Below are 12,072 nucleotides of genomic sequence, written 5' to 3'. Positions count from 1 at the left end.
CTGCCTATTTTTTTAAAGAAACGTATAATTTGAATGCCTCCAGTCTGGCACAGTTAATCCTCGACACAGCTGCGGCCAGAATTTCTACTGCTAAGTAAAGCAGTTGTTAAGTGTACACATCTGATTTTATGACTTTTTTGCTATGCTTATTCAATTCACTGCAATTGCTTAGTGAATCACATGATCAATAAGTGCGTCCAGCTTCCCTCCCCCCCTTGATTTTGTTGTTGGAAGCCAGCTGGCAGGGTCGCAAATGGTGATCATGTGATTCCCGGGTGCTACAACCATTGTAAATACATGTCGGTTGCCAAGCGCTTGAATTTTGCTCCCACAACTGTGAGGATGCTGCTACAGTCGTAAGTGCAAGGACTTGTCAGGGCTGTTGTAACTTTGGGCGCTAATTGAAGTTAAAGACTCTCCGTCTCTTCCTGGTATGAGGAACAACTTCCATGCTACTTGGGAATTAATATGATGGAAGTCAACACGCCTGGATGGTGCCAGAAGGGAAAACCTAGTCTGATTCATCATTGGCTCTTTGAAGATGCTTCTTGCATGTCTTTGAGGACCCCTGAAGGCCAATGAAATACCGTGAAGGACACGCAAAGCATTGCATGAGCAGAACTTTCCCATACCCATCAATATTGGCAAGAATTATCTGCTTTTTTTCTTTCTTTTACTTGCTTGTCTTTTTTCATATTTACTGTTTTTTTTTCTTTTCTTGGTATATATTTCTTATGGCATGTGCAAAACCGTTTAGTAAAAACTCTTCTTAAAAAGTATTGGGAAGGATGTGTGTTGTCATACGGGCTCGTCTCTAGTTCGTGAATTAACAGGAGGGCCTGGGGTTCTCACATGCTGCCCTTCAGGAGCAAGGGGGACCAAAGCTTACTGGACTTTTTGTGTGACTCTAACCAGAGGAATTTCACTTCGTCTTCTTACTCCAGTTCTCTCTCTAGAAGGGCTTGCTGGAAACCTGCTGGGCACGTTCCGTAGAGACTGGAATACGTTTTCTCGAGTGTCTTTTTCATGACAATTGAATGTTAATGCTATGCCCACGTTGCTCTTCATAATTCTTGAAGAGCTATCAGATGTCCCATCAAAACATCGTCCCAGAGCTATTTCTTTGGCTGTCCGAGGATCTTGATCAGTCACGGTATAGATCCCATAGTTGTGACCAAGCGGATCGAGAGGAGCCAACATGGTATATTGGCTGGAGTCATTATTCACTGCAACTGGGAGATGGTTTACCAGATATTCATGCAACATGTTGTTCACGTTCTCCCTGTAACAGCTGCCCTGGGGGATGATCTTCACCAGCGTCCGATCAACGCGTTCTTGGTCATACAGCATGCCACTGCACTTGAATTCTAGACACGCTGTTGAAAGGTTAGAATGATCCAGAGCACGGATGCTCCTCACATCTCTGATGCCATACAACTGGCCGACAGTCCATGGATGGGTGCCCCCTGTGTTGCGAGATCTCACAATCACTTCAAGGGGCCCGTTGATCCTCACTTTAATATAACACGCCCTGAATTCCATTGGCTTGGGCCACCAAGCCAAGTAATCTTCCGTCCAGTTCATCGGGTCATCTTCATTAAAAGGAATGGTGTTGTAGTCATATTTGTCTCCTTCCACTCTGTAAAACCTGAAGTGAGCTGCAGTGGGGAGAGCAACTTCACATTCATATAGCTTTTCATATGGATATATGGGACCGTTGCCCTCTTCAGCGATGTTGGGAGTAGGCTTGGCCACACTGATCCTGAACGCTGTTTTCTTCACGTTGGGATCCAGATGATCTGTTCTCCTGTACTTGAGCTTGTTGAGGTACGGTTGTCGCACTCCCACAGCGAAAGGGTTAAGTTGGGGAGAGGAGGCAACTGCTTCAAGTTCTTCTGCCCCAAGACTAGCCATGACGTAGGCACTGTAGGCCTCTGGATTTTGGTCATCACAGAAAGCTGGGACACAAACACCACTAGAGCCAGTGACGGCACTGTCAAAGCGTCCCCAAGCTCTAGGGTTGGTAGAATATCCTGGGGTTGGTTCTAAGTTGATAACAGAAACAACCACACCGGCAACCTGTTCACTGGGCAAGTATCTCTCGCTTCGGTAAGCACGCACCTTGATGTAGCACCGTCTGTTTTCAGGAACATCCAAGTTGAAAAGCCTTCTTTCTCGTATCTCCATGTTGCCCACCAGAAACGTCCTCTCCTCTCTCTTTCCACGCCTGCTGTGGTCCAGTTCAAAATCCCCTTCTTCCTCCCACAAACCTGTTTGCGGATTCAGAGACCAAAGTTTCATCCCTTGCAGATGTTCAGGCATCTGGATCTGAGCAGAGTCCAGGTGGATCTTCACTTGGCCCGCATTGAGTGATTCTGTGGCTGTTTCATCCGTGAAGTCCATAGAAAACATGCCGTACGTCCGCAGAGGAAGCATATCTCCTTCAGCATCTACAAAATTCAAGTCAGACTGTGCCGTGGCTGCACTGGAGACATTTCTGGGGTCCAGGAAAGTCACGCTGGCTTTCACTTTCCCGGCGTAGAGTTCTCCGTTCAGTCTGTAAAACGTATTGGGAGGGATTTCAAGTTCAGCTACTGGATCTTCTCCCTCCATTTCTCCCAAGGAAATCATATTGGTCTCCGTGGATTCTAGTGTGACCGGTGGCTTTTTCCTTAACATCCTGATCTCGTGGAAAACCGTCCCGCCATTTTTGTTGAACGGCAACACTTTGGTTGTGTTTACAAACTTCTGCAGGCGGTCCACAAAGGTGAGGACCAGTCTCTCGGTGTCTGGGGGCACTTGCACAGAAAAGGTGCCTTTATAGCCCGTCATGCTGATCCTGTTGTTCCCCATATAGATATGACCAAACCGCATGGGCTCTCCCGTATCAGAAGCCACAGCTCTTCCTCGCACAGTGACCTTGACCTTGGTGCACTTCTGGCAGCCACACTCCACAGTCACCTTGACAGGAAGTGTATAGCCGGCACAGGTGATTTCTCGCGTTTCCATCTTGGAGACCCCACAACAATAAGCAATAGTGTCCTTGCACCAGAAAGCCTCGCGTAACATTCCGGAGCATGTAGTGGGTGAACATCTTCCAACGTCGTAATAGAAAGAAGGATTGGTTGAGTTCTGAACGCAATCGTTGGGCAGTCGGATAAGATAACTCTCAGGCCTGGAGTCGCAGGGTGCTTCGTTCTTTGCTGTTAAAACCAATTCCATATGTTACTATCAAGTTGTGGCCATTCCATTGGTAGAGTTGTCTTAAAGCAGGGACAGGCCACCTTTTGATTGGTGGTATGTAACTTTTTAGAAAGATCACAATACGGAACAGGAGGAACCTGCAAGTGGGCAACTTCATGCATTGAGGTGAGACCAGGACTTTCTGATTTTTCTAGAGGGAGAAATGGGCATCTTGAATTTTTTTACCCCACTCAAAAAAGATGCTGTTTTCCCCCTCACTTTATGCACGTGCATGTGTGCATGCCAACCTACCTTCACAGCCCTATTAGTCCAGCCCTCCACAACAGTGCCGATTTCCCATGCGGCCCCTTGGAAGAATTAATTGCCCGTCCCTGACCTATTTCTTGGTCCATCTGAGGTCATCCCCCAAACAGCTCACCTATGAGAGAAAGCCTTGCGCTTTGAGACTTGACCGAACCGGCTTCATTGCTGGTCTTACAAAAATACCGTCCGGCTTGGTTCATCTTCAAATTCTTCAAAATCAAGTTGCTTTTATATTTATAGAGGGCAGGGTCCAGCAGTGTATCGTTGTGGAACCTATAAGAAACATCAGAGGGACAACTCAGAAACAAAACTCTGTTGTGTCTAAGTGTCTACAGCAGAGGAGTTATAGAATTATTTTCCATTATTCCAAACATGGACAAAACGGTTGCAAAAAAAACCAGTTCCATTACCAAGTGGATCTACAAAGTTCAGTTAAGGCAGTTTTTCCAATCAGGTCAACCTCAGAAGGCTGGGCTTAACTGCAGCCGCTCAGGAAGTGGGGGTGACAGATTGGGGGTGTATCCATCCCCTGCTCTCTACAACAAGGCATTGAAACAGTGTTGTAAATGCACATCTCTTCCAGACTTTGCCATCTAATGAGGTTATCCAAGAAGGACTTCCACAAAGAAGACGGAGTCAACTTATTTTCCAAAGCACCAGGAGGCAAAACAAGAAAGAATGGATGGAAACTAATCAGGGAGAAAAGCAACCTGGAATTAAGGAGAAATTTCTTGACAGAACAATCAATCAGTGGAACCAGAATAGAATAGAATAGAATAGAATAGAATAGAATAGAATAGAATAGAACAGAACAGAACAGAACAGAACAGAATAGAATAGAATAGAATAGAGGACTGGAATAGAGTAGAGTAGAGTAGAACAGAATAGAGTTTAGAATAGAATAGAACAGAAAATAGAATAAAATAGAATATAGGAACTTGGAGGTGTTCTAGTCTTTCCTACCGCCTTCAACATGAATGGGCTTCTGTTCCCAGCATTCCCCTACCAGCCCATGAGAATGCTGGGAAAGTACCCAAGTTGATGTTCCTCACATGAAGATGTTGCTAGCTTTGTACCATTTGGACCTACAGATAGTCCTCAATTTACCACCATCCATTTAGCAACCATTCAAAGTTACAAGAACACTGAAAAACAGTGACATACAATCTGTCCTTGCACTTAACCACCATGGCAGCACTCCCTGCGGTCATGCAATCAATTTGCAACCTTCTCAGTTGTCTTCTGACAAGCAAAGTCAATAGGGGAAGCCGGATTCACTTAACGACCTTGTATTTTTTTTTTACTTAAAAACTGCAGTGATTTGCTTAACAGCCCTGCCCCCCCCCCCAAAAAAAGATTGCAAAATAGGACGTGGCTCACTCACCCACCACCTTGCTTGACAATGGAAATTCTAGTTCCAATTGTGGCCGTCGATCAAAGGATTATCTTTAATTTAGGAAGCAATCGGCATACATTTCCTCCTGCAACCCCATTTTATTTTCTTACCACAAATATCTGCCAGGGGGTGGATTTCCAGTGGCATGACAACAGAACGACACACTCTGACCTTCTCTTCTCGCCTTGCTTTCTGGGTGCGTCGTCACGTATGGTTTTTCTGAAAGAGAAAAGCATTTGAACCCTCCCCAGTTGGGATGGCCAAGTTTGGCTGACCTCTCTATTTCCTTCTTATCCGGAAGAGCCTCGGAGATGGACATATGGCACTATTGCCAATCTCAACCCCTTACAGAATTACGGATTTCAGTGCCTAGAACTGCCCACCAGCGTGATCATTGCTGAGAATTTGGGAGCTGAAGTCCACACATCGACATGGGATCCAGGTTGGGGAAGACTGACGTGATTCAGTTGGCAGATGAATCTTACTTCATATAAAGGCAGCAAACGTATCTAAAAGTCCTTCCTCCTCTTATTTTTTTTTCTCAACAAAGTCGACAACCCTGTGAGATGGGTTGGGTTGAGACAAAGAGATTTTGACAGATCTGCTCTCTGCTGTTAGAGCATAGAACATAGATTAATTAAGAATAACAGAATAATGAAGTTGGAAGGAACCTTGGAGATCTTCTAATTCAATCATCTGCTCAAGCAGGTGACCCTATATTATTCTGGACAATTGGCCACTCAGTCTCTTCTTGAAAATCTCCAATGATGGGGCATCCGTAACCTTTGGAGGTGGGCTGTTCCAGTGATTAATTGATCTCACTGTCAAGAAAGTTCTAGGTCAAAGCTCTCTTTAATGAACTTCCACCCGTTACTTCTTGTCCTGACCTCTTGCGCTTTGGAAAATAAAATAAAATCTCCTTTGTGACTGCCACTCAAGTATTGGAAGACTGCTATCACATCACCCCTAGTCCCTCTCTTCTGCATAATCATGGCACATGCGCATACACTGTGGGGGCAATCTTGATTACACATGTTCTGTAGAAGATGTGGTCATGCACGATGGTTAGAGCTAAGGTGGAGCAGTGGTTAGAATGCAGTACTGCAGCCTACTTCTGCTGACTGCCAGCTGCCATCAGTTTGGCAGTTCGAATCTCACCGGCTCAAGGTTGACCCAGCCTTCCATCCTTCTGAGGCCGGTAAAATGAGGATCCAGATTGTTGGGGGGGGGGCATATGCTGACTCTGTAAACCGCTTAGAGAGGGCTGTTGAGCACTGTGAAGTGGTATATAAGTCTAAGTGCTATTGCTATTACAATCCTGTGGAACCCCAGGACTCATGAAATCTCTTCTGCCACTGAATTGGGACCCAGCGATTCCTTACCTGCTCTTTTCAAGTAGATATGAACGGTCGAGTAATTTTCAGTGCTCTCTGACAAAGTGATCACATCTGTCGTGTACTTGGATTTTTTAATTTGTAGCGTGGTTTTTCCATCGGGGCACAGGCCAGGAACTTCAAATGCCCCATTGTGGTCTGACTCTGTTAAGAACTTTGATGGTTTCGCTTGCAGATAGAGGCGGGTTCCAGCTGCTGGGGCACCATCTTGAAGAGAAACGGTGCCACGGAGTAAATGTTCTTGGCAGAAACATGCACTGCAGTCGGCATTCTCCCAACCCCTGGAGCAAGTCATGTTGCAAACTGAAATGTGGAAGAAAAGCATAAGTTACTCCAGATTATTATATACATATTTGCCTCTTTCTCTCTAAAACCAACCAGACGAGGAGGAAGAGCAAACAAACCAGTCATTTTTCACCAGTGAATCTTCTAGCAGGGTTTTTTTTTTTCTAAACCTCACAAAAATTTGCAAAAGTCTCAGCAACTCTGCAAGTATAATCAGTGCTGAGCTAGAAGGGAGATGACATTCAGAAATATCTGGAGAGCCACATTCTTTGGATGAATTGTTTAGCTTAGTGCAGGGGTCTCCAACCTTGGCTCCTGGCTGAGGAATTCTGGAAGTTGAAATCCACATGTGGTAAAGGGGCCAAGGTTGGAGACCCCTGGCTTAGTGTTTCTCAGCCACTTTAAGATATGCGGACCTTTAGATGCTCTGGCTTCACACATCTTGCTAAATGCAATTTCACAGTCATCAAGTTCTTAGAAAATACCTGTGCAAGGGGGTCCCAGACAACCCCTCTCTTCCTCGCTGATGTCCTTGCAGCGTGGATCCATGAAAGTATCTGCAAGGCATGTCCTTCTCCGACTCTGCACCCCAGCTTGGTCACATTTTCCAGAACAGGGGCTCCATGTTGACCACGAAGACCAAACTGATTTGGAATTGCCAGCCAAAGAACCTGGGAAGGAGACACAAGCCAGCAGCTGTCTTGAGGTTGAGCAAAATAAGTCGGAGACGACTTGAAAAGGAAGGCTAGAACTAAATGACCTTCTTGTGGAGTGAAGAATCTGGTGATTAAGCAAATGTTTCATTACCCAGCTAGGTAACGTCATCAGTGCTAGAAGGCAAACCCCACTGTCTTCTAGCACTGATGTTACCTAGTTGGATAATGAAACATCTGCAAGAAAACAACCAAGCTCAAGAAGAGCACCAAGGCCTCCACTAGGATCTTCCTCCTAAAATGCTGCTCCCCCATTGTCCTCCCATAGATCCCTTGCATCAACATCCCATAGTATTGCCTTCTTACTTACCCCCTCCTGAAAAATATTCTATTCTATTCTATTCTATTCTATTCTATTCTATTCTATTCTATTCTTACCTGGAGGACAGAGAAAACGCACGGCATAATTGAAGCATGTTTGCCCCAGGGACTGCTCCTTATTCAGGCACCAGAACCCTTCATGGACACTGGAGTGGACCACCTGGCCTGAACTGGCCGCAGGGACCCAGTCGGTGGTCCGGGCTTCAAGCCGGATGGGTCGTGGACACACCCTGTTTCGGTAATAGAAGTGAATGGCATCCAGGCGCTCGTAATCACCGTTCCCTCCAGGATGATCAATGTTGAACCAGCTGGTCCACATTTCTTGGTCTGAAGAAGGGAGAAAGATGAGCTGCAAATTGTACAGCCACAGAAAGTGGAGTGGTCACCTTTATCAAGTAGACCAGACAGGAAACACAAGCAGTCCTTGACTTACAATCGTTTGTTCAGTAACTGTTCGAAATTAGAGTGGCACTGGAAAAAGGTTCCCCTCTTCCATTAAAACATACAAAGAACGGCTGTGGGACTTGGGTTTGGCTAGTCTAAAGAAAAGAAGAAATAGCCATGTTCCAGTATTTGAGAGGCTGCCACAAAGAAGAGGGGGGTCCCGTTATTGACCTTGATTGTGGTTGTAAGTCAAGGATTACCTTTAGCTAACTTTACTTTATTGTAATGTTACATTACAAGCATGCAGTTCTCCCACTGTCTCCTTTACAGTTGAAGAAACTAGGAAAGGTCCCTTATGAGCTTCTTGTCCCATCTACTATCCAATTTTCTGGAATTTCTGTTTTTGCCACATTGATTTCAAGCACTAAAGGTAGCGGAGAAAGAATCATAAGATAAGATAACCTTTATTGTCATTTTTTACTATTGAGCACACTGGCCCATGTTAAAAATGAAATTCTGTATATATACATCACATACATACATACATACATATATGTAGGTCTTTGGTTATTCGGGTTTTCTCCCACGTAAAATTGGAAGTGTCTTGGCGACGTTTTGACGAAGTCCCATTCGTCATCTTCAGGCTGGTGTTTTCAGCTTCGTGCTTCGAAGATGACGAATGGGACTTCGTCAAAACGTCGCCAAGACACTTCCAATTTTACGCGGGAGAAAACCCAAATAACCAAAGACCTACATACAAACACCCGCGAAAACCTCAGAAATATATATATACACACACACGTATAAATATTAATCGTTTTGAATACATAACGGAAAGAGGAAACGAGAGTTCACAAGGTTCATGTTATATGGAACAAAACTGACTGAATCTGGATGTTCTGCTTCGGATACCACGAAGCCCCCTCCTCCCAGAAGGTAACAAGGAAAACAGGTTGTGAAGAGGATGTGTAGCATCCCAGACAATCTTGCGGACCTTGCTCAAGCATCGCTTATACGCCATGTCCTGGAGAGAAGGCAGTGAACTGCTAATAATCTTTTCTGCTGTCCTTACCACTCTCTGCACCACCTTCCTGTCGGAAGCAGTGATGCTTCCAAACCAGACTGAGATGCTGTATGACAGGATGCCCTCTGTAGAAAGTGGTCAGGACAGGGAAAGGAAAATGTGCTTTTCTCTGCGACACAGAAAATGCAGGCGCTGCTGTGTCTGCTTCACCAGTGTCTCACTGTTGAGTATCTACATATTGATGTAGGATGGAGTCAGGAGGAACCCTCTTCTGTCCACAGCATTTGTGGTTAGGAGACCCTGTGTATTTCACTCAAGCTGGGGATAACGGCTGCACATAGCTTTGAAAGATATCTTTTATTTCAAACATTTTGCATTTGTGGCAATTTATCTAACATTAATCTTCAGAGTAAGCTGCTTGGTAAACACTTAGCAAAGGTGAGAGAGTCCCCTTTGGGATTCACGATGTCAGGCAATGTCTGCCTTATAAACTTGGCAAAGATATTGACAACCAGTGTACACTTAAAAGTTTTAACTTTTAGCAGAAGGAGACAATCTGCTACTCGGGGTGCTACCCAGAATAAATTAGGCTGTAGCTAGGATTAATCTGTTTTCCATTATCGAGGAGTATAGAGGCAGACTGACAGGAGCTTTCATCAATTAAGCCATTTTAATTTGTTTTTTAAGAGACATAATAACAAGCATATGGCATCTTAATTCTTTCTTAAAACAGAACTGCCTGGAGTGGAAAATGACTTACTGTCTGAATTGTGTTTGGTCAAAAGGCTGTAGGGTTTTCGTCCAGCAGAGATCCAGCTAACTGATTGTTTTAAAATCTGTTCACCTTAGGAAGGGGAAAGACAGAAACCAAATAAATAAATAAATAAATGCTGAAAAACTGAAAAAAAGAGAGAGAATAGGCTGTGTTTAAAATCTGCTTTCCCTCAAAATGCTGGGACCAAGAAATTAGGGTGAACCCAACACATAGGCTAAATGCGATACGTCATTTGTTGTCCATCTTGGCACACTGAATATTGTTTAATCAGTGTTGTTTTTAGAGTTGGTTTAATTTTGGTTTTATTTTGGCTTTCTGTGTTACTTTTTTTAAAATTAACTCAATACTATTCTGAGTTGTGAAAATGAGATGGGGGGGGAATATAAATTGTTTAAATAAACAAACTAGCCTTGTTAACAAAAATACATCAGATCCACTGCAGTTGTTCCTAAAAACAGTCAGAAACGACTCTTGTGCCAGAGTACCATCGAAATACTAAATAAGGTTTTAAACAAGAGAGGAACAATAAACATGGATTTTAAAAAATGGGATTATTCAAATTAATCTGAAGCAAGGGATTTCTAGATTTATGAGGGAGCAAAGGGAAGAGGAAAGGGTGGGCAGGGTGGGGGCAGGTGGGGTGGTTTTTGGGCACTCGGTCTCTAAAAGATTCGCCATCACTGCCCTATACCATTTCAGACAAATGGCTGTCCAGTCTCTTCTTAAAAGTCTCCAGTGTTGGAGCATTCACAACTTCTGAAGGAAGGTTGTTTCACTGATTGATTGTTCTGCCTGTCAGGAAGTTTCTCCTTAGTTCTAGATTGGCTGGTTCCGTGACACGTGATCACGTGTGTAGCAACCCTGCCATTTTGAGCGTCTGAGGAAGGTCAGCCGTGCTCACCAGAAATGCAGGCAACTGCAAGAAGAAGGAAGGAAGGCAGAAGCTGCCTCTGTAGTTCAGTCATCCTTTAAACTCCAGAACAGGATTCTCAGACGCTCATTTCCAAACCGATCAGATGTATCTTGATCATCAGGCACTCTGGTTGCAAAGTCTCCTTGGGCTTCCAACGGGAAGGACAATCTGGGAAGAAGGAAACAAGACACATTTACATCAGCATGGACTTGGTCTGGAAGGATTTTGCTCCCATTTTCCTCTAACTACTCTCTTGGGAGTAGGCTAATTGAACAATGAGCTCATGACCGGGCAGTCTTCTCCCTGAGCATCTCAGCTGGAGATGGTACCAACTCTAACGTTAGAAAGTGAGTGGTCCAGCTCTGGTCTAACTTATGAGAACGAGGGGAAATGTTTTCCCAAACTCCTGACATTAACTGCGCAAGGATAAGAACAGAATAGAATTAAATTGCGTTCATGAGAGGAACAAATTAGAAACAATTCTTTCATCCCGGTTAGCTTCCTCATAAATTTCCCATTCAAGATACAGTAAAATAAAAAAATCCATGTGTTTGAATCTGCTCTGAGGTGCCTTCAAACTGCTTCCCATCTAAAAAAAATATTCTGCAGTCCTAACCTTCTCCCCAGGCTGCTAAAGCATCATGCAAAGGGTCATATCTTGCTCTGTGTTACATGTAGAAATACATCTGCACCTCCTCAAATACTTTCCTTAAATAGACACTCAGTTAACAGTAATGTTATACTCTGCCTTTGTTTGCAAAATAATATAAAAAAATAATGTTACACTACAGCATTATCTACTCCAGGTAGCACTGAAAATCATTAGCCTGCATGGCTGCAAATTGTGTCGTTCCGTTCAGTTGAAATCTAGGAATTCTAAATTGTAGAAAGTGTTTAAGCTTACCCGCTTTTCCAGTCTTTTCTGAAGTCCTGTTCAAGGCATCTGTTTTCAGCATTTCCTAAAGGCGGAGGGTCCCTTTTATAGCTCTGCTTGGATTTCAGGGGGTGGCACTGAGCCATCCAGATGGAAAACCTGCTCCGAACACGAAGAAACCAGAGCCTGTATAAATGCCTGCAAGGGAGAGAATGGGGAGTCAGGGATATATATATGTGTGTATATATATTGCACAATTAAAACAACTGCACCCGTTGGTTCTCACGGTGGGAAGCCCATCTTTAGGAAGAATGCTGACCACCACATTGGAAAGATTGCAAAATATTTATTTGATGTCAAGTTCTGGAAAAAGAAACCAATCTCCATGTTGGAGAAATTGCTTGGAAGGGAGGGGTCCATGGTGCTCTCTGAGCTGGGTGGTTTTCTTGCAGACGTTTCATTACCCAAACTAGATAACATCATCAG

The 12,072-nt window shown here is 44.1% G+C and overlaps 2 protein-coding genes across 7 annotated transcripts in view; one reads left to right on the top strand and one right to left on the bottom strand.

The window, feature by feature from the left end:
• MTFMT (mitochondrial methionyl-tRNA formyltransferase) overlaps positions 1 to 12,072 on the top strand; it is a 41,504-nt gene that overhangs the window by 7,681 nt on the left and 21,751 nt on the right. The window lies entirely within an intron of this gene.
• Positions 394 to 11,782, bottom strand: LOC120315104 (cartilage intermediate layer protein). The gene is made up of 9 exons (XM_039358866.1): positions 11,617 to 11,782; positions 10,701 to 10,880; positions 9,785 to 9,868; positions 7,674 to 7,943; positions 7,068 to 7,253; positions 6,286 to 6,600; positions 5,014 to 5,122; positions 3,623 to 3,780; positions 394 to 3,203 (listed from the first exon to the last, which is right to left on the bottom strand). The coding sequence occupies exons 2-9, from the start codon at positions 10,762 to 10,764 to the stop codon at positions 886 to 888; spliced, it is 3,504 nt and encodes a 1,167-aa protein (XP_039214800.1). The 5' UTR covers positions 10,765 to 10,880; positions 11,617 to 11,782; the 3' UTR covers positions 394 to 885.

The sequence above is a fragment of the Crotalus tigris genome, unplaced genomic scaffold (assembly GCF_016545835.1).
Source record: "Crotalus tigris isolate CLP2741 ecotype Arizona unplaced genomic scaffold, ASM1654583v1 scf7180000019068.10715455, whole genome shotgun sequence".
In the NCBI taxonomy this organism is placed as follows: Eukaryota; Metazoa; Chordata; class Lepidosauria; order Squamata; family Viperidae; genus Crotalus; species Crotalus tigris.
Note: the sequence above shows the minus strand (reverse complement) of the source record. Positions and strands in the feature narration are given on the sequence as shown.

Bases quoted from the DNA above. Each gene is read 5' to 3' on its own strand.
- LOC120315104 (XM_039358866.1), bottom strand. From the start codon at position 10,764: ATGACTGAACTACAGAGGCAGCTTCTGCCTTCCTTCCTTCTTCTTGCA. The intron at 6,601-7,067 runs GTATTTTCTAAG...TCCACATTTCAG, and splicing joins TCTGGGACCCCCTTGCACAG to TTTGCAACATGACTTGCTCC. The intron at 3,204-3,622 runs GTGAGCTGTTTG...TGGTTTTAACAG, and splicing joins CGCAAGGCTTTCTCTCATAG to CAAAGAACGAAGCACCCTGC.